At 38.5% G+C, this 27937-nt stretch overlaps 1 protein-coding gene across 1 annotated transcript in view; it reads left to right on the top strand.

The window, feature by feature from the left end:
* The window catches only part of SLC2A13 (solute carrier family 2 (facilitated glucose transporter), member 13), a 536393-nt gene that overhangs the window by 237523 nt on the left and 270933 nt on the right, over window positions 1-27937 (top strand). Inside the window, exon 4 of the mRNA XM_006865299.1 lies at window positions 12195-12303. Within this exon, the coding sequence (XP_006865361.1) occupies window positions 12195-12303 (109 nt within the window). The remainder of the gene's footprint in view (window positions 1-12194; window positions 12304-27937) is intronic.

Here is a 27937-nt window from a genome sequence, read left to right as displayed (position 1 = left end):
TGGAGAAGGATATCATGTTTGGTAAGGTGAAGGGTCAGAGAAAAAGAGGAAGGCCCCCAGAGAGATGGATTGGCAAAATGGCAGCATTAATTGGCTCAAGCATAGCAACAATTGTGAAGTTGGCTGGACAGTGTTTCATTTTGTTGTACATAGTGTTGCTATGAGTTGGTATTGACTCAAGGGCACCTAACAACTATATATATACTTACACACACAGAGGGTGGTGGTGGTGAATATGTGCTTTGGAGTTGGTTCCAACTCATAGAGACCCTGTATAGGGTTTCCAAGGCTATAAATCTTTATGGGAGCAGAAAGTCTCATCTTCCTCCCACAGAGTGGTAATTTTGAACTGCTAGCCTTAAGGTTAGCAGCCCTATGCTACACTACTAAAGCTACTAAGTAAATAAATAAATGCGTATATATATATATATATATATATATATGTATGTGTGTGTGTGTGTGTGTATTTATTTGTTGTTGTTAAGGGCTATCTAGTCGGTTCTGAGGAGTCCTGGTGTGGCACTGTAGGTTAATATGACAGACTACAAAGCCATTAGACCTGTAAGGTCAGCAGTTCAAGCTCACCAGTCACTCCTCGGAAACCCTATACAGGGTCGCTATGGGTTGGAATCGACTCGATAGCACTTACCAACAACAACATTTGGTTCCGACTCATAGCAAACCTGTAGAGGCATTCCAAGGTTTTAAATCCTCATGGGAGCAGAAAGCCTTATCTTTCTCCCAAGGAGTAACTGGCGGGCTTAAACCTCAGACCTTCTGGTGTGCAGTCCAGTGCTTAGAATTTTGCAAGACCAATGACTTCTTCATTGTAAATATCATTTTTAAACAACATAAAAGATGACCTCACCAGATGGAATACACAAAAGTCAAATTGAGTACATCTTTGGAAAAACATAGTGGGAAAGCTCCATATTGTCAACTAAAACAAGGCCAGGAGTAGACTGTGGAATGGACCATCAATTGGTAATATGCAAGTTCAGGCTGAAGCTGAAGAAAATTAAAACAAGTCCTTGAGAGCCAAAATATGACCTGAGCATATCCCACCTGAATTTAGAGATCATCTTAAGATCTGATTTGATGCATTAGATACTAATGACCAAAGATCAAAAGAGTTTTGGGATGACATAAAAAACCTCATACAGAAAGAAAGCAAGAGATCATTAAAAAGAAAAGAAAGAAGCCCAAACTGAATGTCTGAGGAGACTCTGAAACTTGTGAGGTTGATGCAGGACTGGGCAGTGTTTCATTCTGTTGTGCTTAAGGTCACTATGAATCAGTACTGACTAGATGGCATCAAAGAACAACAAAATATATATTGAGAGAGAAAGAGAGCGAGTCCAAATGTGGTGCTATAGGAGGATAATCACTGAATTGAGAACCACAAGGTCAGCAGTGTAAATCCACCAGCTGCTCCTCTAAACCGACTCAACAATAATACACACACACACACACACACACACACACACACACATATATATATACAAATAAGGAGCTCTGGTAGTGTAGTGGACCAGAGGTTCCGCGGGAGAAAGATGAGGCGTTCTGCTCCCATAAAGATTTACAGCCTTGGAAACCCTGTGCAGGGTTGCTATGAGTCGGAACCGATTCCATGGCACTTAACAACAACAGCAACAACATATATACATATACATATACTTATATTGTGGCACTGTGGGTTAATGCCATTTGAACTGCAAAGTCGGTGGTTCAAGTTCACCACCTGCTTCTCTATACAGTGTCACTATGGGTCAGAATTGACTCGATGGCACTAAACTAAACATACATATATATACATATTATGAAACCATCACCAAAGATAAGATAATGAAAGCATATATCTCTCTCCCAGAAGTTTTCTTGCACTCCTTTGTAGTATCCCTCTCTTCTCTATCCTCCTACCCACAGGCAACCACTGATCTGGTTTCTGTCACTAAAGATTAAATTACATGATTTTGAAATTTAAATAAATGGAATCATGCAATATATATTATCTTTTTATCTTGTTTCTTTTACTCAGAATAATTCATGAGATTCATTTATGTGGTAAATACTTCATTCCTTTTTATTGCTGAGAAGTATTCCATGTATGGATATACTATGATCTGTTTATCCAGTCACCTGTTTGTGGAATTTGGGTTGCTTCTTGTTTGGGGTTATTACAAATAAAGCTACTATGAAGATTTGTTTAAGTGTTTGCATAAAAGTATGTTTTCATTATTGTTTTGTTGAGTATATAGGAGTAAAATGTTTGGACTATATGGAAAATGTATGTATGTTTAACTTTTTAAAGAAACAGCCAAACTATTTTCTAAAATGACTGTATTATTTTATACTTTCACCATCATCTATGAGAATACTACATCCTCACCAACAGTTGATAGGTGGTATTTAAATTTTTTTGTCAGTCTAACAAATGTGATGAAAGAGGAAGCTTTCTGTTCTTAAAAAGATTCAGCGCCTCAGATACCCTACGCCAGGCGTACTATGAGTAGGAATTGACTTAATGGTAATAGGTTTGGGTTGGGTTTAATAGACATGTAATGGAATCTAAATATGGTTCAGTTTGCACTTTTCTAATGCCCAATGAAGGAGCTCTGGTAGCGTAGTGGTTACGAATCACAGCTATGAACCGCAAGGTCAGCAGTTCGAAACTACCAGCTGTTCTGCGGGAGAAAGATAAGGTTTTCTGCTCCCGTAAAGATTTACAACCTCAGAAACACTGTACAGGGCCACTGTGAGTCAGAACCGACTCCATGGCACATAACCACCACCTCCACCAATGCCCTATGATGTTGAACATCTTTTCATGTGCATGCTTGTCAACCATATGATTTCTTTTGTAAAGTATTTATTTAAATATTTTGGAAACTTAAAAATGGTATTTTTTGAGTTTTCAGTTTTTGGGTTTTTTTTCCTTGTTGATTTGCAGAAATTCTTTTTGTATTTTTAATACAAAGGATTTCTTAGATATATGTGACTGACCAATAATTTCTTCCTGTTCCTTGCCATTTTGTTATCTTAATATCTTTGAAGAGCAGAGTTATTTATTTAGTGAAGTCCAATTTATTGTTTTTTATGGATTGTACTTTTGGTATTAAATTAAAATAATTGTATAACTCAAGATCACTAAGGTTTTTATCATTTTAAATTTTATAATAGGTTTCTGATCCATTTGGCAATAACCCTTGGAAGCCCAGTACAGGGTCACTTTAAGTAGGAACCGATTCAACAGCACATAATATTCTGTTCTATTTGTTTATTTATCTTCATGCTAATAGCATTTGCCCTCAAGTTGCTGTAGGGTAAGCACGGGACTGCTAACCACAGGTTCATCAATTTAAACCTACCAGATGCTCCATGGGAGGAAGATGAGGCTCTGAAACTCTATATGGGGTCACAAATTTATAGGTTTAACCCACAGTACCACTAATTTATAGGTCAGTTTGAGAAAAACTAACATTTTAACAAAGTTAAGTGTTCTGATTCATATACAAAACATATCTCTCTATTTATGTAGGGCTGCTTTAATTTCTCATAGCATTGCATTGTAGTTTTGGTGTAGCTCCTGCTGTGCGTTAATGCACTAGACTGCAAAGTCAATTTGAATCACAAGGTTGGCGGTTCAAGCTCATCAGCAGCTCCTTGGAAACCCTATACAGGGTTGCTGTGAGTTGGAACTGACTCTACAGCACTTAATAACAACATAGAGCTTGTGAAGGAAACCCCTACTGGCACAGTTAAGTGCGTGGCTGCTAAATCCAGAAGGTCTGCAGCAAACCCATCAGCTGTTTCACAGGGGAAAGATGTGCCAATCTGCTCTCTTAAAGATCTGCAGTTTCAGAAACCATGTGTGTCAATTCTGCTCTGTCTTGTATGGTTGCTAGTTTGAGTCAGACTCAACTTGGCATCAGTGTTTGGTGTTTTGTTTGTAGGCTTTCATATCTTTGTTCAGACTTATACCTAATATTTCACTTTTTAAAATATTATTTAAATGTTAATTTAAAATATGTTTTTATTTAAATTTCTGATTATTCTTTGGATGTATATACAAATTCAAGGAGCCTTCAGAAAATTCATGAAAAAAATTTCCATTATATTTCAATTTTATTATTCTGTGAACTTTTTGAAGCCCCTTCATACAGTTGACTTTTTTCATTTTCCTTACATCTTTCAACGTCCCTAAACTCATCACTAGTTCTGTTAGGTATCTTTTGTAGATTTTGAAGATTTTCTACATAGATAAATGTATTATTATTAAATAAGGACATTTTTATTTTTTTCCAATTTGGATGCTCCTTTTCTTCTTCCTTTTGTTTTTTGTGTCTATTGCACTGATACTGAATAGCTATGGTGAGAAGACACATCTTTACCTCCATTCAGGAAGAGAGCATTAAGACTTTCACCATCAGTGTGATGTGAGTTTTGGATTTTTGTAGATATTGTGTCTTAGATGGTGGAAATTCACTTCTATGCTTACTTTTCTGAGAGTGTTTATTAGAATTAATGTTGCAATTTGTCAAAGGCTTGTTCTGCATCTACTGAAATAGTCATGTTTTTTCCTAAATCCACTGGGATTCTATTTAAACCAACCTTGTATTACTGGGATCATCTTCACATGGCCATGATACATTATGCTTTTTATGTATTGCCTAATTAGATTTGCTGTCATTTTGTTACAATTTTTTTTTCTGTCTTCATGAGGAATATTGAATTTTTTATTTTTTGTAATTGGAATTTATTTCATGTAATGCTGTTGACTTGCTTTTCTATCTGATTAGTGTTTGCTTCATAGAATGAGTTGGGATGTATTTGCCTTCCCCCTTTGCCCAATTTCCTGTAAGAGTTTATTTAGATTAGGTGTTTCTTCCTCAAATACCTGAAAAATTCACCAATCAAGCCATTTTGAGTTAGAATTTTCTCTGTGGAAAAAATTTTAATTGATGATGTTGCTATTGGGTGCCATTGGGTTGGCTTAGACTCAATTTTTAACTACAAATACATTATTTGGACTATCTTTTTATTTTTGCTCTTGTGAATTGAGTCAAAGTTTAAAGACCAAATCATCAGTTTTACATTCAACAAAGCATGCTCTTTGTTTCATCTCAATGATTGCAAACCCCTCCATGCAACAATAGTCCCGCTTCTTCCTTATAGTTACCCATGTACAAATATCCTGTTTCAAACTCATATGTTTTAGGTATCTATAAACTAGGGTGGTGATGGTAGTGTATAGGTTTTCTGAGGCTGTAAACTTTACCAGAGCTAAAGCATCATCTTTCTCCCATGGAATGGCTGGTAGTTTCGAACTGGTGGCCTTGAGGTTAGCAGCCCGACTCATAATGAGTACGCTAGATCCCACTCTTCCTACCATACCCCTTCAGCCTGTGACTTTGCACATGTATCTACACACACAACACGGTTATGACAAAGTTGGTTATACATCACTATTTACTAATAACCTCTTTAGCCCTTGCATATCTCCCTGTGTCTACACCTGCCTTCAATTCTTCTGCCATCCTCCCTCTTCTTATATATTGCCCTCCCCATCACCCAAGTTGGAGCATGGTATGGCGTTGTAAGTTAATGTGCTGGACTGCAATGTTGGGTTTAACTACACGGTCGGTGATTCAAACTCACCAGCTGCTCTTCGGAAACCCTATATAGGGTTGCTATGGGTTGGAATCGACTAGAAGGCACTTAACAACAACAATCACCCAAGTTAACATGTATCTGTCCTCTATCCAATTAATTACTCTCCCATCTTTACCACCCCTTGTAACCATCAAAACATGTTTCTTTTAGTATGATAAGCTTTTCTTGAATTTTTACAATGGTTGTCTCACACAGTAGTTGTCCTTTTGTGGTTGACTTATTTCACTCAGCATAATGTCCTCCAGGTTCATCCATGCTATGTGGTGCTTTGCAAATTTATCATTCTTCAGTATTGCATAGTATTTCATTGTGTTTATGTACCAAAGTTTTATTTATCCATTCTTCCACTGATGGGCACTTAGGCTGTCTCCATCTTTTTGCTATTAGGAATAGTGCTGTGATGAACATCAGTGTGCATAATCATGTCCTGGCTCATATTTCTTATGGTTATATACTAAATAGAGGGAATTCTGGGTCATATTATACTTCCGTTTCCAACTTTCTGAGGAAGTGCCGTACTGTTTTCCACAATAGTTAAACTGTGTTACAGTCCACCAACAATTGGAACATCTCAGTCTCTCCACACACTCACCAGCATTTGTTGCTTTGTTTTTTGTTTGTTTTTTTTTTTTTTTGAACTTTGCTATTAATGCTAGTGTGAGACAGTATCTCATATTTGTTTTGATTGGTATCTCTCCAATGGCTAATAAAGGAGCTCTGATAGCATAGTTACAAGTTAGACTGATAACCTCAAGGTCAGCAGTTCAGAACTACCAGAATTTCCGTGGGAGAAAGATGAAGCTTTCTGCTCCCATAAAGATTTATAGCCTCAGAAACCCTATACAGGGTTGCTGTGAGTTGAAACCGATTCCATGACACATAACCACCGTCACCAATGACTAATGATCATGAACAGTTCCTCATGTTTGTTGGCTACCTGAATGTCTTCCTTGGTGAAGTGTCTGTTCATTCCCTGTGCCTGTTTTTAAATTGGGTTGCTTGTCTTTTTCTTGTAGCAGTGTTGTTGTTGTTAAGTACCATAGAGTTGACTCTGATTCACAGTGACCCTGCACAGAGTTTCCAAGGCTGTAAATCATTATGGGAGCAGAACGCCTTATCTTTCTCCCGTGGAACCACTGGTAGTTTCGAACTCCTGACCTTGAGATTGGCAGCCCGACTCGTAACTATGCTACCAGAGCTCCTTGATGTAGTTTTCTATAAATTTTAGTTATTAGTACCTTGTCTGATATGTTGTTGCAAAAAAATTTTTTTCCCAGTTTGCTGGCTCTCTTTTTATTCTTTTAATGCAATATTTTGATGCACGTGTCTAATTTTCAGGAGGTACCAGTCATCTGTTTTGTATTTGTATGTTTTCAGTAATGCTTCTTAGTGTATTTATGGCAAGTACCAGAACTCCTAAGCGTGCCCTTATTTTTTCATTGCTCTTTACAGTTCTAGGCTTTATAAACATATTTTTAATTCATGTTGAGTTTGTTTTTGTATATGGTAGAGATATGGGTCCTGTTTCATTCTTCTTCAAATGGATATCCAGTTTTGCCAGTACCATTTGTTGAGAGGACGATCTCTTCCACATTTAATATTTTTTGGCCCTTTATCAAAGATCAGCTGACTGTATGTGGATGGATTTACTTCTGGGTTCTCAATTCTGTTCCATTGAACTATGTATCTTTCATTGTGCCAGTACCAGGCTGTTTTGTTTTGTTTTAATCTTTTATTGTGAATTATGTGATAGTTTATGTGGGAGAACATTAGCTTTACATTCATCCTATTGTATATTGTTTCATTGCCATGGTTACAATCCCCTCCAATCATCATCAACCAACCAAAGGATATACCCTACAAGCCTGCACCTTAGCCATCAGCACACAGCCCTTCCCCCTCTCTGGGTCTAGAGTCCCAGCTGCTCCATCTCAAGGATCACTGCTTCGCTGGGTAGGGTCCTGCTCTCCAATCTTCTCCCTTGGTGGTCCCAGGGACCTCTACTCCTATACTGCAAAGTTAATCACTCTCCTCCTTGCTACAAAACATCTACCTTTACATTTCCAACCCTCACAAGCAGTCCTGATAACAATTATTCACTATTGTATCACAAGAGACCCGTCTGCATTTCATTTCATCTCATCACCTCCACCTAGATAGATTGGATACTACTCAGTGGGGATTCTCCCTTCCTTCACACCCTCTGAATCTAGATTCCCTCTTGAAAGCTTGTAAGCCAGTCAATTCTTGCCTTTGTAGCGCCCCCATTTTGGGTAGCCAGTATCCAAGTTGCCCATCCCTGTCTACTGTGTGTGTGGAGGGGGTGGGAATGATCCTTGCTGTAAGGATTTGTTCCCTCTTTTGAGCTACTGCATCCATAGGTGTAGGTTAGGTTCATTAAATTGTATCAGATTACTCTTTTTTTCCTCTTCTTTCTTCTTCTAGTTGAGCTCTGATCATATAGTCATTGAAGCCAGGTCAAGTGGGTATTATCTGCAAGTGTGGGTGTTCTTGTGCATATGCCCTCTCTTCTTATCAGCTGGATGCTTCACTCTCCACTCTAGTCCTCTGTGGCTATGTCACTGACTCTGGCCCCAAGAGTCCCCAGGTCTTGCCACACTGCTGGCCAACCAGGTCTCCACCCGGGTTCACAGGAGTCTATTGAACATTGTAGGGCTTAGCTTACAGTTTCATTGCTGTTTTTCCCTCACTTTCCCTTATGGGTGACAAGCGTGGTCACCAGTCAGAGCATGTATTCCATTGAGTCTTAGTCTTGGAAGCGGGTAGCCTGGAAAACTTTCTTGAAGCATTAAAACGAGAGTTATAGAATTCACTTCATTTATTTCCCACATTTCAGAGAGCACTGTCTTTCATTGCTTGTTATCCAATATCATGAGAACTAGCGTATTATATAAAGAGCTTTGGTATCGTAGTGGTTATGAGTCAGGCTGCCAACCTTTAGGTCAGCATTTCTTAACTATCAGCTATTCTGTGGGAGAAAGATGAGACTTTCTGGTCCCGTAAAGATTTACAACCCCCTGTCTGTCCTCCCCAAACAACAACAACAACAACAACAACCCCAGGGAGAATGGAAGAATATATTGTTGAATGATGATGCACGGCGGAGATTGTACTCATTACAATGAAAGATTGTGTAAAGCTGATGTTCTCCCATGTAAACTATCACTCAGTTCACAAACAGAGCAACAACAACAACAACAAAAAGTGAGAGAACTAAATAAACCATTTTTAGATTCTTGCAATAATTTTCTTACTTATTTTGATTTCTATTTTTTCAGTCTGTTTTGGTACTCTACGTGTTTTCATTTTTATTGTGTAGTATATTTTATATTTGGAAGAGACACTGTTTAAAACAAAATTAAGTGCAAAACACTGCATAGATAATTTCAATTGAAAAGAAATGTAATAAGTGTAGTGTGACATTTTAAATTTTCACTTATGAACATTCAGCCAATTAATATTTGATTTTTTTTCTGCCTCCTAGCTTCTGTGATATAAAGATTAATGATTATTTTCATTTGTTGAGTCAGTTTTACAGCCTAATAAAGCTTGGTTTATGATTTTAATGAAAGAAAATTCTTTAATTTTGTTTATGCATAATCAGATGTGCAGCTGCCATGACCAAAATCTGTCTACAAAAAAAAAAAAAAAAAAATCTAATAAAGGAACTAGCATTGGATATTCTTAACAGAAATTTCAAGCCAAGAGTAAGGTCAAAATCCAGATTAAAACTAAAAAACATAACTAAACACTTAGGAAATAAGTCTGTGATATTTATGTATTCTCTTGATATTTAGGCGAGTCAATCATTCATGTACATTTGTAATAATACTTTTATTTATCTGCCCTTCAAAACCGACATTATCCAATACAGCTATCAAATCATGAAACAGTTTAATAGTTGAAGTAGAAACATACGTCCAATGATTATAACAGTTTTCTCATAGGAGGAAAGGCCTGTTTATACTATTGAGGTTACTAAAAGTTGAGAAGAAGATTTAGATATTTTTTGTTTTGTTGCTCTTGTCCTTTTAAATGATCCACACTGTATGATCAACACTAGACTACACACCACAAGGTCGGCAGTTCAAACCCACCAGCTGTTCCTCAGAAACCTTATACAGGGTTGCTAAGAATCATAACCGCATTGACAGCAGATAACAAACCTTAAACTGAGTGATGTTTACATTTCACAAGGTAGAGTATAATCTTTTACTTTTATAAAGTTCTGATTATGGAAAAAGATAGATTCCTGTGTGATGCCATGTTTGTTCCTTCTTTTATGGCTCTTTTGTATTTATAATTACAGATAAGAGTGTTCATCTTTCAGGCAACTGACCCAGATACATTTAAATGTTGTCACAGTGAAGCTCCCATATCTATCTATTTCACACAATCTTGCTACTAGATTAGGTTTTAATACTGCTTTGCTTGTATCTAATGCAATTTGACATTTATATTACACTCAGCCTACTTTCTACATGGGTTGTCACTGAGTTTAGCTTTGTCTAAGTTTGTCTGTGTTCTGTCTTGCTATTTAGAGACCTACAAATCATTTGCAGTAAATCACATCTTCATGTCGTTTGAATCATACCCCTGTACAAACAGAGTATCTGGGCCACTATAACATTCAGTTCTATTTAGTGACTGGATTGGCATCCCATATTAACTTTTGTTGCTGAAACAACAGCATATTTTATTCCATTTCCTAGAACTGGAATCACTGAGATTTCCAAAAGATTCCTTCCCTGGATTTTAATCACTTGATTTTATTTTTGGTTTACTAACAAAGCTTACAACTCCTGGTGAGGCACTATAGGATCAGCACTGAACTGTGAGCCATAAGGTCGGCAGTTCAAACCCACCAGCTGCTCCTCGGAAACCCTATAGAGGGTCACTATGGGTCGGAACCAACTCGATGTTATTAAGAATAAACAAAGCTTGATCTCCAGGCAAAATGTTTCTAATGAAATAATTAGCATCTTGGTGGTCCCAGAGTCTTCTCTTCTAACAGCAGACATATCATAGCTTGTGGGAGTTGGCTCTGGCCCATAAGGAAACTATATACTGTACCTCTCAAAGCTAAGGTGACCCTGAAACTTATTTTCCAAATCAAAGCACATCTGAGGGTAGAAGGGACATTTTTAGTGCTAATTTAATTTAATGCCTTAGTGGTACAGATTTATGACTTTCTAGAATTAATCTAGAATTTTGATGTAAAGGCCAAGGAATCTGTCCCATTTTGGAAAGCCCTTTTATTTTTTGAAACGATCATTTAACACCTATTAGAGAACTGGTGTGGTGTTGTAGGATAAGCACTCTACCTCAAGATTAGTTTGAACGGCAAGGTCGGTGATTTAAACTCACCAGTCGTTCCTCAGAAACCCTCTACATGGTCTCTCTGAGTTGGAATAGACTCTATGGCACACAAGAACATCAACAATGGGAGCTATCCAAAGTTTAGAGAAATACACACTTGCATATACCCACATGTGCACATGTTTGTGTTCATGCAAGAGGGTGCCTCAAAGAGTTTATAGAAATATTCCATTATCTTTTAATTGCATTTTCCCATGAACTTTTTGAAACCAGTGGTGTTTGTATATGTGTGTGTGTCCCAAACCCACTGCCATTGAATCAATTTAGACTCATAGCAGCCTTAAAGGACAGAGTAAGAACTATTGTTAAGTGTTTCTAAGACTATAAATCTATGGGAGCAGATAGCCTCATCTTTCTTCTATAGAACAGCTAGTGGGTTTAAAGCACCGAATTTCTGATTAATAGTCTAATGCTGAAACCCACTGTACCTATTTCTGTATGTATATATGTATACATGTGTGTGTATATATATGTGTGTGTGTGTGTATACATTCATATTTTTCTTGTTTACCTTTTTGGTAATTTTTATTAATATTAAAATGATTAAAAACAATAAATGATATATTCATAATCTAGAGAATTTTTCTGTTTTATTCATTGTAGATATTACCAGGTATGACAGCCTGCCCGAACTCCTTATGTTTAATCAAATGATTAGAATGAACTGTGTTTCTTTTCTTGTTTTTAATGAATGCCGTTCTTTTGGTTGAATAAACCATTTTGACAATAAGTTCGTAAGGAGTCCCCAATGGAATGGATTTTAAATAATAATTGCCAAAGAAGTGAAAGAACAAAGGGTATTTAATATAGCTCATAGGGATTTAAGGAAGAATAATTTCAAACAGTTACAGTTAATGTGCTATCTTCATAATACCCACAAATTACTTTAGCTTGAATTCTTTCTTACGATTTTAACTTTACAGCTTAAGCCTGTGGTTTGTCATTTAAAAAACAAAACAAAACAAACACATTGTGCCTAGATTTCTATGAAAGTATATTTGTTCTATTTTGAAATGCCCAGTCATGTTGATTTCACAGAGCTTTGCAGGAATTCATCCTAATAGGAATAATTACCATGTGAACTCAAAATAATAGATGTACTTTTGTTTTTGTTTTTTAAGCTGGACCTGTGATCTGCAGAATGCTGAGTTATCCCCCAACACGCCGAGCTTTAATTGTGGGTTGTGGCTTGCAGATGTTCCAACAACTCTCAGGCATTAACACCATCATGTATGTATTTCTTTCTGGCTTTTACTGAACAGATTGTGAAGGCGTTATTTTATATAAACAAATAGGAATATGGTGACTTATTAAATGTAGAGGATTCTTTTGAGATATACTCATTTTTTTTTTTTTTAGTTCTACCAAATTGTAACTAGAAAGAGGTGATTTATTGCAAAAATTGACTGTATATTGACTTCATATAATTTCTACTTTATGTCGCCCAATATATCCTTCTTGTTGAGCTAATGTATCATTTCATACACCAGTTCTTGATGCTCATTGGAAATTAAAACAAAAGGGAATCACTAGGTATAGTTAGATTATGGGTACACAGGTACCTAGTTCATTTCTTTTGGGGGCAACCAGTTATAATGCAATGTTACAAAGGCATTAATAGAAATATGTTATGACAGTGAGACTGCATTGGAAAGAAGACAGTCAAGTGAGGTGATTGGGAAACAGAAATGTCTTTTCTCTTTTAATTTTCAGAGTAATGCACAAAGTAATGTTTGCCCACTGTAGATCTGGACTATCCTTTTAAGGGGTGGAGTGAGGTGAAGAGTAGAGGCTGTTCCTTGTTTTAATCATTCAAGAAGTGTCTATTGTGTACTAGATATGCAGAAGTAAATCATGTTGACACAGCCCCTGGGGCTCACAGAAGAGATAGATTGATGGAAGAAACACATTAAATAAAATCACAGTCACATATGTAATTCCAAGTTATGACAGGGCTATATAGGACTGTTTCTAGCTCTCTAAATGCAGGTTAGAGAAAATTCCTGAGTTTTTCTGAGAAACCAGCTTTAGGATGAAAAATTGCTACATCTTAGATACTGTTTTCCTTCTTCATTGATTAAAATTACTGACTACAAACATAAATTATATAAAATTTAAGTTTTACATGGTAAGATGTTCCTTCCAAAATTATCTGGAATGTGACAAATTTGGTATAGTATGAGAAGACTGGGTTGGTTCTGATGTTTTAAACAATTGATTAAGATCTAATGATCCTAAGGCAGTGGTAATTATAAATCAGAGAAATTATATATTACCTGCAAATACCTCTTTGCTCTTACAGTCTTTAATGCTCTATTTTAATCCTCCAGAAACTTTTGGAAGTTCATAAGTCAAGACCTTATCATTTCATTCTATATTTGTCTATTCTATATTCTGCTCTTGGGAAGTCTGTGCCAGGTGACATATGCTGTCTACCCAGTGTGGAGGAAAGAACACTCATAAGCCTCACAACTCAGAAGTGTTAGACCTTGCTATTTGTAGCATCAAGATAAAACAACCCCAAAGTATTAGAATGAATCATCATCTTTGGTAGCTTCCTTAAGTGGAAGTTTCACAATACCATAACCATGTCACAGCAATAATTCAATATTTTTGAGCAACTACTATTTCTGATGAGTCCTGGTGTGGCGCTGTGGATTAATGCACCAGACTGCAAAGCCGTTTGAGCTGCAAGGTCGGCGGTTCAAGCTCACCAGCTGCTCCTTGGAAACCCTGTACAGGGTCACCAAGGGTCAGAATCAACTCGACGGTACTTAACAACAACAACAACAATTTCTGAGCAAATTCTGTTAACATACTTTGACAGCAATAGTTAAGGATGGGATGAGTCCTTGCTAGTGAAATGTCTTTATAAGGCTGAATTAGGATATTTTGAGTTATTTCTGGTCTGCCCAAAAAGGTTTTAAACAATATTTCTCTAAGTTTATATTCAGATAACTTTTAAAACGCTTTACAAGTAAAATCAATTTAATACTTATAACCTTTTGATATAGATGCTTTTGTTATAAGTCACTATCAAGTTGACCCTCAACTCATAATGACCCCATGCAAAACAGAATGAAATGATGCCTACTGCAATCCAGAGAGCTTTCATTGGCTGATTTTCAGAAGTAGATCACAAAGCCTTTTTACCTAGTCCATCTTTGTTAGGAAGCTCTACTGAAACCTGTTCAGCATCATAGCAACACACAAGTCTCCAATGATATCTACACATGCATTTCATCAGCTGGGAAATGAACCCAGGTCTCCCTCTTGAAAGGCAAGAATTCTACCACTGAACCAAAAAAGCCCTGTATTGACATAGATGCTGTAAGTTATTCACTTTTAACAGAGGTAAAGCATAGTGATTTTAAGACTTGAAGGAATCAAGACAAATTCCAGAGTCCTGTTTATGTATTTTTGGTTACGGATTGCCAGGCCGATTCCACACCCCTTTTCCCACAGGCGTGCATATGTAATCCAAGTTAAGCCAATCATGGAACTTTACTTCACTGCCAAAGTGCACAGTTGAAGTGACGATTCAACAACCAAATTGAGTACAGTGGTAGTACTCCGAGTTTTGGAACTACCACCAAAAAATAGGACTTCTGGTACGGTGCTGTAGGAGCAGCATGGAACTGCAAACCACAAGGTCGTCAGTTCAAACCCACCAGTCACTCCTTGGAAACTCTATGCAGAGTCCCTATGAGTTGGAACTGACTTGATGACACTTATCGACCAAAAAATATTCAAGGAGAGCAAAATCCGGAAGTCACATCAGGCTTGGTAGTACTAGGAAAGACTCAAAGAATAAATTAAAAAACAGAGAAAGAACTTTGGATAAAACCTAACAACTTTCTGTTCTACCTCCCAGATAAAGCATTTTTATAGTTCAGCTGCATCACTCTCTTTATGTGGTTTGGCAATATACTTGTACTTTATATTTCTCCTCAGTTTTTGTTGGGCCCACAAATTTTTTTGTTCTTAGCAAAGGCTTCATTACTGTATTTATCAAAACAAAACAAAACAAAAATGTATTGTGAATTGGGTGAAGATTTACAGAGCCATATCAGTCTTCAGTTCAACAATTAATTTTGCTTCATCTTACTAACTACAATCCCTACAGTGTAACACCATTTAGCCCATTTCCTCCCTGTGTTTCCTGTTTCCATTCCTCTTTCTTTCCTAGCCTTTATGAACTTTGTCCTTATGGAGATGCTGCCCTTTTGGCCTTGTTGTTGTTGTTAGCTGCCATTGAATCAGTACCGACCTATAGCAACTTTATGCACAGCAGAACAAAACACTACTTGATCCTGGGCCAACCTCACTACTGTTGCCACGCTTGAGTCCATCAATGCTGCCACTTGGCCAATCTATCTCATTGGGGGGGGGTCTTCCTCTTTTTCTCTGATCCTCCACCTTGTTGTTGTTGTTGTTGTCAGGTGCCATCGAGTCGGAACCGACTCATAGCGACTCCATGCACAGCAGAACGAAACAATGTTCGATCCTGGGCCAACCTCACCACCGCTGCCACCCCCGAGTCCATCAATGATGCCACCTGGCCGATCCATCTCGTTGGAGGTCTTCCTCTTTTTCTCTGACCCTCCACCCTACCCAGCATGACATCCTTCTCCAACGATTGTTTCCTCCGGACTACATGTCCAAAGTAGGAGAGACGAAGCTTAGCCATCCTGGCCTCCAAGGAGCACTCTGGCTGCACTTCTTCCAAAACAGATCTATTGGTTCTTTTGGCAGTCCATGGCACCCTCAGTATTCTCCTCCAACACCACAACTCAAAGGCATCAATTCTTCTACGATCCTCTTTATTCACTGTCCAGCTTTCGCATCCATATGAGGCTATTGAAAACACAATGGCCTGGGTCAGGCGCACCCTAGTCCTCAAGCTGACATCTCTGCTCTTCAATACTTTAAAAAGTTCCTGTGCAGCAGATTTGCCCAGTGCAATACGTCGTCTGATCTCTTGACTGCTACTTCCGCGAGTGTTGATAGTTGATCCAAGAAGAATGAAGTCCTTGACAACTTCAATCTTTTCTCCATTGATAAGAATGTTGTTTATTGGTCCAGTGGTGAGGATTTTTGAAAACAAAAATCCTCCACCTTACCAAACATGATATCCTTCTCCAGTGACTGGACCTTCCTGACAATATGTCCGAAGTATGAGAGATGAATTGTGCCCATCCTGGCCTCCAAGGAGCACTCTGGCTGCACTTCTTCCATCACAGATCTGTCTGTTCTTTTGGCAGGCCATGATATTTTCAGTATTCTCCTCCAAAACCATAACTCAAAAGCATCAATTCTATGGTCTTCCTTATTCATTGTCCAGCTTTCTCATGCATATAAGGATATTGAAAATACCATGACTCGGGTCAGGCGCACCTTAGTCCTCAAGCTGACATATTTGCTCTTCAACACTTTAAAAAGGTCTTGTGCAGATTTGCCCAACGCAATATGTCATTTAATTTCTTGACTGCTGCCACCATGAGTGTTGATAGTTGATCCAAGAAGAATGAAGTCCTTGACAACTTCAATCTTTTCTCCAGTGATAATAATGTTGTTTATTGGTCCAGTTGTGAGGATTTTTGTTTTCTTTACATTGACATGTAATCCATACCGAAGGCTATGCTCTTTGATCTTCCTCAATAAATGTTCTAAGTCCTCTTTCAGCAAGTAAGCTTGTATCATCTGCATATTGCAGGTTGTTAATGAGTCTTCGTCCAATCCTGATGCCACATTTTATTTCATAGAACCCAGCTTCTCGGATTATTTTCTCAGCATACAGGTTGAATAAGTATGATGAAAGAATACAACCCTGTCTCACACATTTCCTAACTATCAACCATTCAGTGTTCCCATGTTCTGTTTGAACAACTGCCTCTTAGTCCATGTACAGATTCCTCATGATCACAATTAAGTGGTCTGGAATACTCATACTACGCAGTGTTGTCCATAACTTGCTATCATCTACACGATCGAAAGCCTTTGCATAGTCAATAAAGCACAGGTAAACATCTTTCTGATATTCTCTGATTTCAGCCAAGATCCATCAGACATCACCAGTGATATCCCTCATTCCACATCCTTTTCTGAATCCGGCTTGAACTTCTGGAAGTTCTCTGTCAATGTATGCTTGCAGCCATTTCCGTATTACCTTTAGTAAAACTTTACTCGCATGGGATATCAAAGAGATTGTCCAATGATTTCCACATTCCGTTGGGTCACCTCTCTTTGGAATGGGCACAAACACAGACCTCTTCTAATCAGTCGGCCAGATAGTTATCTTCCAAATTTCTGGACAGAGATGAGTGAGTGTCTCCTGCGCTGCCTCACTTTCTTGAAATATTTCAATTTGTATTCCATCAATTCCTGGTGCCTTTTTCTTTGCCAATGCTTTCAATGCACCTTGGACTTCCTCCTTCAGTATCGTTGGATGTTGATCATATACTACCTTTTGAAATGGTTGAACATTAACCATTTCATTTTTGTACAGTGACTCTGTGCATTCCATCTTTTCTTGATGCATTCTGCATCATTCAATAATTTTCCCAGAGAATCTTGTACAATAACCAAAGTCAAGGCTTGAATTTTTTCTTCCGTTCCCCCAGCTTGAGAAATGCTGAGCATGTTACTTTTTGGTTTTCTGATTTCAGATCTTTGCACATTTTGTTGTGATATTTGGCTTTATCTTCTGGAGCTGATCTTTGACATTTTCTGTTCAGCTCTTGGAACTCCTCATTTCTTCCATTTGCTTTAGCATCTCTATGCTGGGGAGCAAGTTTCACTGTCTCTTCTGACATCCATTTTGACCTTTTCCTTCTCTCTTGTCTACTTAATGACTTTTTGCTTTCTTCATGTATGATGTTGTTGATGTCATCCTACAACTCTTCTGGTCTTTGGTCTTCAATGTTTAATATATCAAATATGTTCTTCTGATGATTTCTAAATTCAGGTAGGATATATTCAAAGTCATACTTTGGCTCGCATGGACTTGTTTTCATTTTCTTCAGCTTCAGTTTGTATTTGCATATGAATAATTGATGGTCTGTTCCACAATCTACCCCTGGCCTTGTTTTGACTGATGATATGGAGCTTTTCCATCGTCTCTTTCCACAGATATAGTCAATTTGATTTCTATGTATTCCATCTGGTGAGGTCCATGTGTACAGTCATCTCTTGTGCTGTCTAAAGAAGGTATTTGAAATATCATTGATTTTGCAGAATCCTATCAGGCATTTTCCAGCATCATTTATTTGTATCACCAAGGCCATATTTTCCAACTACTGATCCTTCCTTTTTGCTCCTAACCTTTGCATTCCAATCACCAGTAATGATTGATACATCTTGATTGCATGTTTGATCGATTTCAGATTGAAGAAGTTGATAGTATTCTTCTGTTTTATCCTCACTGGCTTTAGTGTTTTGTGTGTACATTTGAATAATAGTGGTATTAACTGGGCTTCCCTATAAATGCATGAATATTGTCCTATCACAGACAGTGTTGTACGTCATGACTGATCTGGATATGTTCTTTTTGACAATGAATGCAACACCATTCCTCTTAAACCATGTTGTCATCAGATCAAAATACCAGTCCATCTCAGCTCTCTAATGCCTAAGATATTGCTGTTTATGCTTTCCATTTCTTTCTTGACAACTTCCAGTTTTCCCAGATTCATACTTCGTACATTCCATGTTCCAATTGTCAGTGGATGTTTACAGCTGTTTCTCTTCATTTTGAGTTGTGCCCCATCAGCAAATGAAGGTCCTGCGGGCTTTTCTCCCAAGGACTTTACTCCATTCACATCATCATGATCAACTCTACTTTGATGAGGCAGCTCTTCCCCAGTCACACTTTGATTGCCTTCCAACCCGAGGAGCTCAATTTCCTACACTATATCTGACAGTGTTTCTCTGCTATTCATAAGGTTTTCAGTGACTGAATATTCTGATGTAGTTCGTCACTCCTTCTTCTTACTCTGTCTTCATCTGGAAGCTCATATGAAACCTGTCTACCATGCGTGACCCTGCTGGTATTTAAAATACTGGTGGCATAGCTTTCAGAATCACGGCAACTCACAAACCACAACAGTTCGACAAACTGACAAACTTTTGGCATTATACTGTTGATTATTCTAAGGTGTGCATGCCTGCCTTTATAGACTAGTTGTACTCTTTAGCTGAAAATTGAGCCAGAACCAAAAGGTGACAAAGGGTCATTGTCTCAGAGGTTCTACAAGTCTATCTGTTCAGTAAGCTTGGTGTTTTTTAGGACTGAGATTTATTCTCATTTTTCTTCTACTGTACCCGGGACCTTTTAATGTAGTGCCCAGACACCATCTAGCTCTTCTGGTGTCAGGATTGATCATGGAGACTGATATTCATGTGGCTCTAAGTTCACTGAAATAATTGTTTCAGTGGGTCTTCATTTTCATAACTCTTTGCTCTGGACTGGGAGAGATCAGTACTTTATCTTAGATGATGACTGCTCATGAGCTTATAAGACGCCAGTCATTACTCACCAAAGTAGGATGTAGAACATTATCTTTGTTGAGTGTGTTATGCCGATTGACCTTGGTGTTCTCTGAGACTATGGCCCTGTAAAAAGGGCATGAAGAGTGTCATCTGTCCTCCTGTAATTGCACAAGGGGAAAGAAGAGTCAACTACCACATCAGCATCTACTCAAGGCCTATTCCTATAAGGCTAAAGTCAGGTTCATCTCCAACTTCCATCTCCTTTTCCAGTCTGTCACCATCCATTCCTCTCACATCCCTCTTGGTGTGGCTGGCTCCGATAATTCACTGCAATGGCTACAAAGAACTCAGAGGCCATACACATGGCTATGAGAATTATTAGGGAACTTAACAGGTGACAAGTCTAGATCAGAAAATTTCAGGCTACTGTTCTTTGGTCAACACACCCTCTCCTCAACCATGCCCATAAACAGACATCTCTCAGACCCTCAGCCTGGCATCTACTCTGTTCAGTCAATGTTAAAAGCTCTTTTAGGGCTACTGATAAATGCCCAAAGGGCTCTTCACACTGCTCTAAGGCTCAGCCCAAAGGTACTCTGTTCTAGCTCCTTGGCTTAACAAACCTAGATCCCCAATAAAGTGCCTCACAGCACTCCATTCCTCTACCCAGAGGTACACAACTTTTCTTGCTCCATGAGCTAGGAAATCCATCACTCTCTCATGCTTTTGATGCTGCTGACTCTGCCACTCCTCTGATGCACCTCTGGTGTCACAGCATGGTCTCATGAATCGAGGGGGTTTAAAGTAAAGGGATCTTGAGGTTCAAAGGACAAGTGCCACTCCTGGCTCTTCTTCCATAGTGGTGTTGAGTCCCAATTTCTGCGTCTAAAATGGATCATTTTATATCCACAGTAGAGTTCCGGTGTTTAAAATTACAATGAACTCTGTTACCAGTCATTTGTAACTGAATTTTATCATCATATCAGCATCTTCTCCTACCGTGTCTTACCCAGACACATCAGGGAGTGGGGTGGAGGGGAAGCTTGGTGGGAGTTACAAAGACCCATATGAAGTAATTCACTGCACTGCAGACTAACCTCTGGCTCTTCTAGCCATTGGCCCTTTCATACTTGAGAGATTAACTTTCTCCATAACAATCATTCTAATTGTGAACATAACCCATAAAAGCTTATAGACCTGCCACATCATGCCTTTATATTCTTCCATTTTAGATATTCAGATTTTAAAATCGCTAATTCCTGGCAACCCAGTTGACTTCTGGTGTGGCGCTGTAGGAGCAACACTGGACTGCAAACCACAAGGTCAGCAGTTCACACCCACCCGCTGCTGCTCAGAAACTCTGTACAGGGTCACTACGAGTTGGAACCTGCCATACGGCACCTAACAACAATATCATCCCAGCACTGAGGAAATAAAGCATGTTCTTTGATATAAGGAATCTTCATTTCAATTAGAACTTTGAACATATACATTCATGAGCAAAACTGAAGCAATTCACATTGACTCCCAGAGCCACATCGTTCTCTCCATCTAGTTGAGTCCTGTTCAACTCAACTCCAACCATCTTAGCTAGGTCAACTGCAAGCTTGGGAATCCGCACGCACCTCCCTGCACTTCAGTCCAGCCAGGCTCTTATCAATTAGTTCTTCAATAACCCCTATGGACTAGGTCTGTGTCTGTAGGCTCAGGAATCTTCACAATTCCCTGACTTCAGACCAGTCAGCCCTTCCCCTCCTGTCTCAACGTGTCTCTTTACTCCTATATTCTCCACCACTTCCACTCATCTCACGTGGCCCCAGGTGATCACTAGCGAGCATATTAGTCTGTCTGCTCACTGGCTCCCTATAACTTTCAGTCTTAGAACAAAATTTTATTCTGATGGGTACAGACTTTTCCTGTCTCAATGCATGCAACAGGAAACTTCTTGCTCAAAATTCAAAATGCTAAGCAGCCTTTTTTGCCCCCTCTGCAGGTGTTTCCTTCAAGCATAAATCTCCTGTTCTCTCAGCAGTTCTGAGTGTGGTTCAGGTTAATCTGCCATACTCTATAGAGGTTTAAAACAAAAAGCTTGTTTCTTGCAGATAATCTCTAAATAGCATATCCAATCAGGTATAGACTGAAGGTAGGGTTACAAGGTGTCTTCTAATTATAACAATACGTACTGATTTTCATCACACGTTGCAACAAAATGACACCAAACCATCTTTCTCCCAGCCATCTCTGCATCTGTTTGTTTTGATAATTCATTGCAATGACCACACAGAACTCAGACACCATACTCACATTTAGGAGGTTTATTAGGAAAGTTCTTCCAGTCAGGACAGCCACTCCTCTGCTAGGCCCACAGGGAGCCTCTCTCTTTCTGGGCATTATTATAAACTTCTTTTTAGGGCTGCTGATAAAAGCCCACAGAACTCTCCGTAAGCCTAAGCCTTAAGACTCCCAGCTTTAACTCCATGGTCCAACAAACCTAACTCTACGACTTAAGTGCCTGGATGCATCCCACTCAACAAACAAGCTTTCACAACTTTCTGCCCCTGGGTTGAAGAGGTTCAACACGCAGGGATCTCAGGGTCCAAGTGATGCACTCTACTCCTACCGCTTCTTATTTGATTAGTAGTGAAATCCTCCTTTCCTGCTTCTGAGATGTTTTTTTTTTTATATATACCCATGAGTTTCATGTGTTTACAATCCACAGCTGAATCATGTCATCCTATCAGTGTCTTCTCCTGCCTTCTCTTACCTAGACACAGCAGGGCAGAGATGTTGTTTACTGGGAGTTACTGACTATTGCTACAAGAAACATTAGATAATTCACTATACCACGCACATGTAAGTCTATTTTACAGACTAGGTAGGAGAAACAGTCAATATTCTTGTGCAGTCAAGGAAATATATAATGCTTAACTCTTTTTAAAACATCCAAGTTTAATCTCTCCTCCACGCTGGACTGTCTCTTCATTTGTGTGCATATGGCTTTGGGCTTTGGGCTGAAAGGGTGGGTCAAGTAAACCCCTATCAGTCAGTTTGCTTAACATTTCTGGCTTTGCCCCAGGTGACTACAGTAGCCACTTTACTCTCTCAGTTGCAACATTATATTGTTTACATTCCTGCAGCCATTACAGGTAATAACAATGCCAGAGTAGCCATCTAAGATGAGCTCATAACTTTTTATGATATATGTTTACTCCTGAGCATTTTCCTTGTTGTATGAACTCTTTTATCATTTTTCCCTTTGAAGGTGATACTATGGTATTGCAAGAAGACTTAACTTCAACCTTTTAAATAATGCAATTCAATACTTTGTGGAGATATATATATATTTTTATCAACCTAATGTAAAACGTCTCCTGTTTCTGAGAATGTTTTTTGTTTGCTTTTAAACATTGAATTTTGACAAGTTAAAATTTTCTAAACAATAAGTATGGAGGATGATGACTACTTTTTTGTTGCTGTTCCTTTGTGACAGATTATAAACAACCAACTCTAACTGATGGTTAAAACCTAATTTCATGTTCATATTTTAAGCTCATTATATATCATTGGAGTCTTGGTGTGGGTTCATGCACTGAACTGCAGTCAGTTTGAACCGCAAGTCACCAGTTCAAGCTCACCAGCTGCTCCTTGGAAACTCTAAACAGGGTCCCTATGTGTCAGAACCGACTTGATGGCACTTAACAACAACATATATCTTTATGTTAGAGTGGCCTGTTCATTATCTGGATGGAAAATGATTATTTGTCTAAGATTCTTGTGTAATGTGCTTTCTTTTACCGTATTAGATATTTATAAAGGAGTCCTGATGTGTAGCTGAGGGTTAATGCTCTGGACTGCTAAACTGATTTGAACCACAAGGTCAACAGTTCAAGCTCACTGGCTGCTCCTTGGAAACCATATACAGGGTTGCTATGGGTCAGAACCAACTCAATGGCACTTAACAACATTTATATAAATATCTGTGCACATATGTGTATATCTTTTTCCATACTTATGATTCTGTAACTTCTGTCATAATTTTTTCTAGTTAAAAATAATCGCTAACTGTTGTTGTTAGGTCCCGTCTAGTCGGTTCTGATCCATAGTAGCTCTATGCACAACAGAAATAAATACCTACTGGTCCCACACCATCCAAACAATTGTTGCTATGTTTGAGCCCGTTGATGCTGCCATTGTCCTAATCCATCTCATTGAGCGTCTCCCTCTTTTTCACTGACCCTCCACTTTACCAAGTATGATGTCCTTTTCCAGGGACTGGTCCCTCTCACATGAACTTTGAGAGATGCAGTCTTACTTCTAGTGCCTAATTTTAAAAAATGTTTTTGTAGAAAATATTTAAATTTCTGTTTATTTAACAATTACTCTAATTATTGAAAATACTATTTTGTTAACTCATAGTTCTCTATTTATGGAAATTTCACTTTGCATCCATCCAAACTCAACCCATTGCTAAAAAGTCGATTCCAACTCAGAGTGACCCTATAGGACAGAGCAGAACCATCCTTAGAGGGTTTCCAGGGTATAAATCCTTCCAGAAGTAGACTGTCACTTCTCTCTGTCCCAGAGAAGCTGATGGGTTCAAACCACCAACCTTTAGGTTAGCAGTTGAGCAATTCAACCAGTGCACCACCAGGACTCCACTTATTACATATGTTGTTGTTGTTGTTGAGTGCCCTCAAGTCGGTTCCGACTCATAGCAACCCTATATAGGGTTTCTGAGGAAAATCTGATGAGCTTGAACTGCCAAGTTTGCAATTCAAACCGACGTTGCAGTCCAGCACATTAACCCACAGTGACACACCGGGAATCTGTATTACATATAACCACTATAAAATTTTAGCCATCCTTGCTTTTTCCTGCTTCTTCCCTTTAAAGTGGGACATGAATAAGCATTGCTTTTCTATATTCACATCTCAAGCCCAATAATGTGTAGAACTTGAAATGCGTTTTTACAAATTCCATCTTTCATCTTCATACCTGGGTGAACTTGAAATATGGGATATTTTTAATTTATCCTCCACCAAGCAAAATTCATAGGAAGATCACATGGGAAAATGTTGAAAGTGTATGTAATCATCCCCATGGATACATTATGTAATCTTACCAGGCTTAGTTTTCTTTCATCTCTCTCATAGGATACTTCATTTTTCTTCCCCTGATCTATGTAATATCCATATTTCAGTCAAGGAAATATATTTTCTCTTTGTAATATTTAATTTTGTTTTCCATTAGCGTAAATTTGTTGGTCTAAATCTCTTTCATTATAATTCCTGCTTCTTTATATTCTAACCCAATATCTTATCATCTTCTACCCTACTGAGCAGAGGACTTTTAAGTTCTTAAAAATATGACATATTTCAAGAACATTTAATTTTAAGAAGAGGCAATTTTGCTAATACAACTTAATTTTAATCATATACCTACAGTTTGCTAATCTTATGGTCAGCAGTTTGAAACTACCAGCTGTTCCATGGGAGAAAGATGAGGCTTTCTGCTCCTGTAAAGATTTATAGCCTCGGAAACCCTGTACAGGGTCGCTATGAGTCGGAACCGACTCCACGGCATATAACCACCAACCACCTAAATAGATCATCCTCTGTACTGATCGGAGAAAGAAAGATGGAACAAGTGTTGGTGTATTAGCTTTCCTGTTAAAAATTGTTAGCAATATTACATTATGCCCGAAAGATCAATAAAGTATTTGCAAATATCAAAAATTTTCTATTTTTATCTAAGAAATTTTGTCTACTATTAATAAATGAACCCTCCCCACATTGATATTGTTGTTATTAATTGCTGTCAAGTTGTTATTAGTTGTTGTTTTTAATTGTTGTTATTAATTGCTGTTATAAGTTGCTTCCAACTTATGGCAACCAAGTATGAATGTGCATACAAATGCCCACATGCTTATGTGTTTGTGCCTTGTAGGTAGGTATGTTGTTGTTACTTGCCGTCAAGTCGGTTTCAGTCCATAGCGATTACCTGCATAGGGTGTCCAAGGAGCATCTGGTGAGCTTGAACTGCCAACCTTGCAGTTCAAACGGCTTTGCAATCTGGCGCATTAACCCATAGCGCCACACCAGGACTCTGTAGGTAGGTATTGTTGCTGTTGTTATGTGCCGTGGAGTCGGTTCCGACTCATAGCGACCCTGTACAGGCTTTCCGAGGCTGTAAATCATTACAGGAGCAGAAAGCCTCATCTTTCTCCCACGGAACAGCTGGTAGTTTTGAACTGCTGACCTTGTGGTTCGCAGCCTAATTCGTAACCACTATGCTACCAGAGCTCCTTGTAGGTAGATACTGTTGTTGTTATGTACTGTGGAGTCAGAACCAACTCATAGTGACTCTGTACAGGGTTTCCAAGGCTGTAAATGTTTATGGGAGCAGAAAGCCTCATCTTTCTCCCACGGAACAGCTGGTAGTTTTGAACTGCTGATCTTCCAGTTTGCAGCCCAATTCATAACCACTACACTACCAGAGCTCCTTTGTAGGTAGGTATAGAGAGATTAAAAACACTAGATCATATCTGGGTTTGATAGCATCTTGCTTCTTTTGAGAAACTTCTAATAACTGTAATTTAATATATTGTGGTAAATAGATAATCGGTCATTCTTGGATATACGAAAGGCGTCAGATTTTTACCTGGGAAGACCAAGTGGTTAAATAACTCACTTTAAGGTTACATTGATATGTAAATAAATCAATATAAAGAGGAGAAGGAGATCTAGAATTTTAGGCTTTTGAGTAAGTTTCAGGTAAAGAGGATTCTGGGAGAACAGAGAACTTCCTATGAATATTCTATGTTAGTCCTCTACTTGTAAATCATTCTTCTTTCCAGACTAGTGTTTCCAGTTTTAGTTCCTCTTCTGACTCTTTTCTACTGACTCAAAGTAGGTGGAAGAGGGAAGCTGGCAATTATGGTGAATTCTAATTGGACATTCTTGCTTTACCCCAACCCCCAGGTGATCACTTCTTCCATTGTATTTACAAGAAACAGTTAAGGGTCCCCTGGTGACACAACAGTTAAGTGCTAAACTGGTAGCCTAGAGGTTGGTGGTTCGAACACATCCACTGGCTCTGCAGGAGAAAGACCTGGCTATCTTTTCCTGTAAAGGTCCCAGCCTAGAAAACCTTCTGGGGTAGTTCTACTTTGTGACATGGATTCATTATGAGCCAGAATTCATTTGATGGTATAATAATGTTGTTGTTGTTGTTAGGTGCCATCGAGTTGGTACCAACCCACAGCGACCTTATGCACAGCAGAACAAAACACTGCCTGATCCTGGGCCAACCTCACTATCATTGCCATGCTTAAACCCATTGATGCTGTCACTTGGCCAATGCATCTCGCTGGGGGGTCTTCCTCTTTTTCTCTGACCCTCCACCTTACCAAACACGATATCCTTTTCCAGTGACTGATCCCTCCTGACAATATGTCCAAAATATGAAAGACGAATTTTGGCCATCTTGGCCACCAAGGAGCACTCTGGCTGTACTTCTTCCAAAATAGTTAGCATTTCTTGAGCATTAAATGTCAGGTACTACTAAAAGGCATATAATATATCACTTAATAAATATTAACAAGGAAAAAAGTGTATGAAAACATTTTTGAGACCTGCTGATGATAGTAATATTGTCATGATGATTTTAAATCTCTCTACTGCTTTTTGTATTTAACACTGTGAACCATTTATGTATTTATCTTTAAGGATTTTCATAAAGCCTGCAGGACTGTTCTTTGGTCACTTGTCTAGCTAAGGAAGCAAAGGCTTTAAGAGTTTAAGTGACTTAACCACAGTCACACACTACTAAGTGTTAGCTAAGGTTGGCACCCCGATTTTCTGACTCAATACCACATCCCCAAACCAAACCAGCTGTTACTGAGTCAATTCCAACTCATAGTGACTTTATATAGGGTTTTTGAGACTGTAAATTTTTATAGGTATACAAAGCCTCATCTGTCTTCCACAGAGTAGTTGATGGATTTGAACTACTGACCTTATGGTTAGCAGTCCAGTGCTTAACCCACAGAAAAGGGCTCTTTCAGTACCACATTGTTGTTGTTGTTGTTAAGTGCTGTCAAATCGGTTTTGACTCATCGTGACCTTGTATAGGGTTTCTGTGGAGAGGCTGGTGAGCTTGAACCACCATCCTTGCTGTTCAAATCGACCTTTCAGCCAGTGCCTTAACCTGCAGCACCACACCAGGACTCCAATACCACATGGGCTAACTTTTAATCTTAGAGAAACTGGAATGTTCACAGCTGACAAGTTAAAGCTTAAATTGAGATGAGGTTTGGTAAGTTACTAATCAAAGTTCATAGAATTTAATACTTTCCAAGCATAAAAACCTAAAA

This window comes from Chrysochloris asiatica, unplaced genomic scaffold (genome assembly GCF_000296735.1).
Source record: "Chrysochloris asiatica unplaced genomic scaffold, ChrAsi1.0 scaffold00077, whole genome shotgun sequence".
In the NCBI taxonomy this organism is placed as follows: Eukaryota; Metazoa; Chordata; class Mammalia; order Afrosoricida; family Chrysochloridae; genus Chrysochloris; species Chrysochloris asiatica.
The sequence above is the reverse complement of the archived record's forward strand: the minus strand, read 5'-3'. Positions and strand labels throughout refer to the sequence as shown.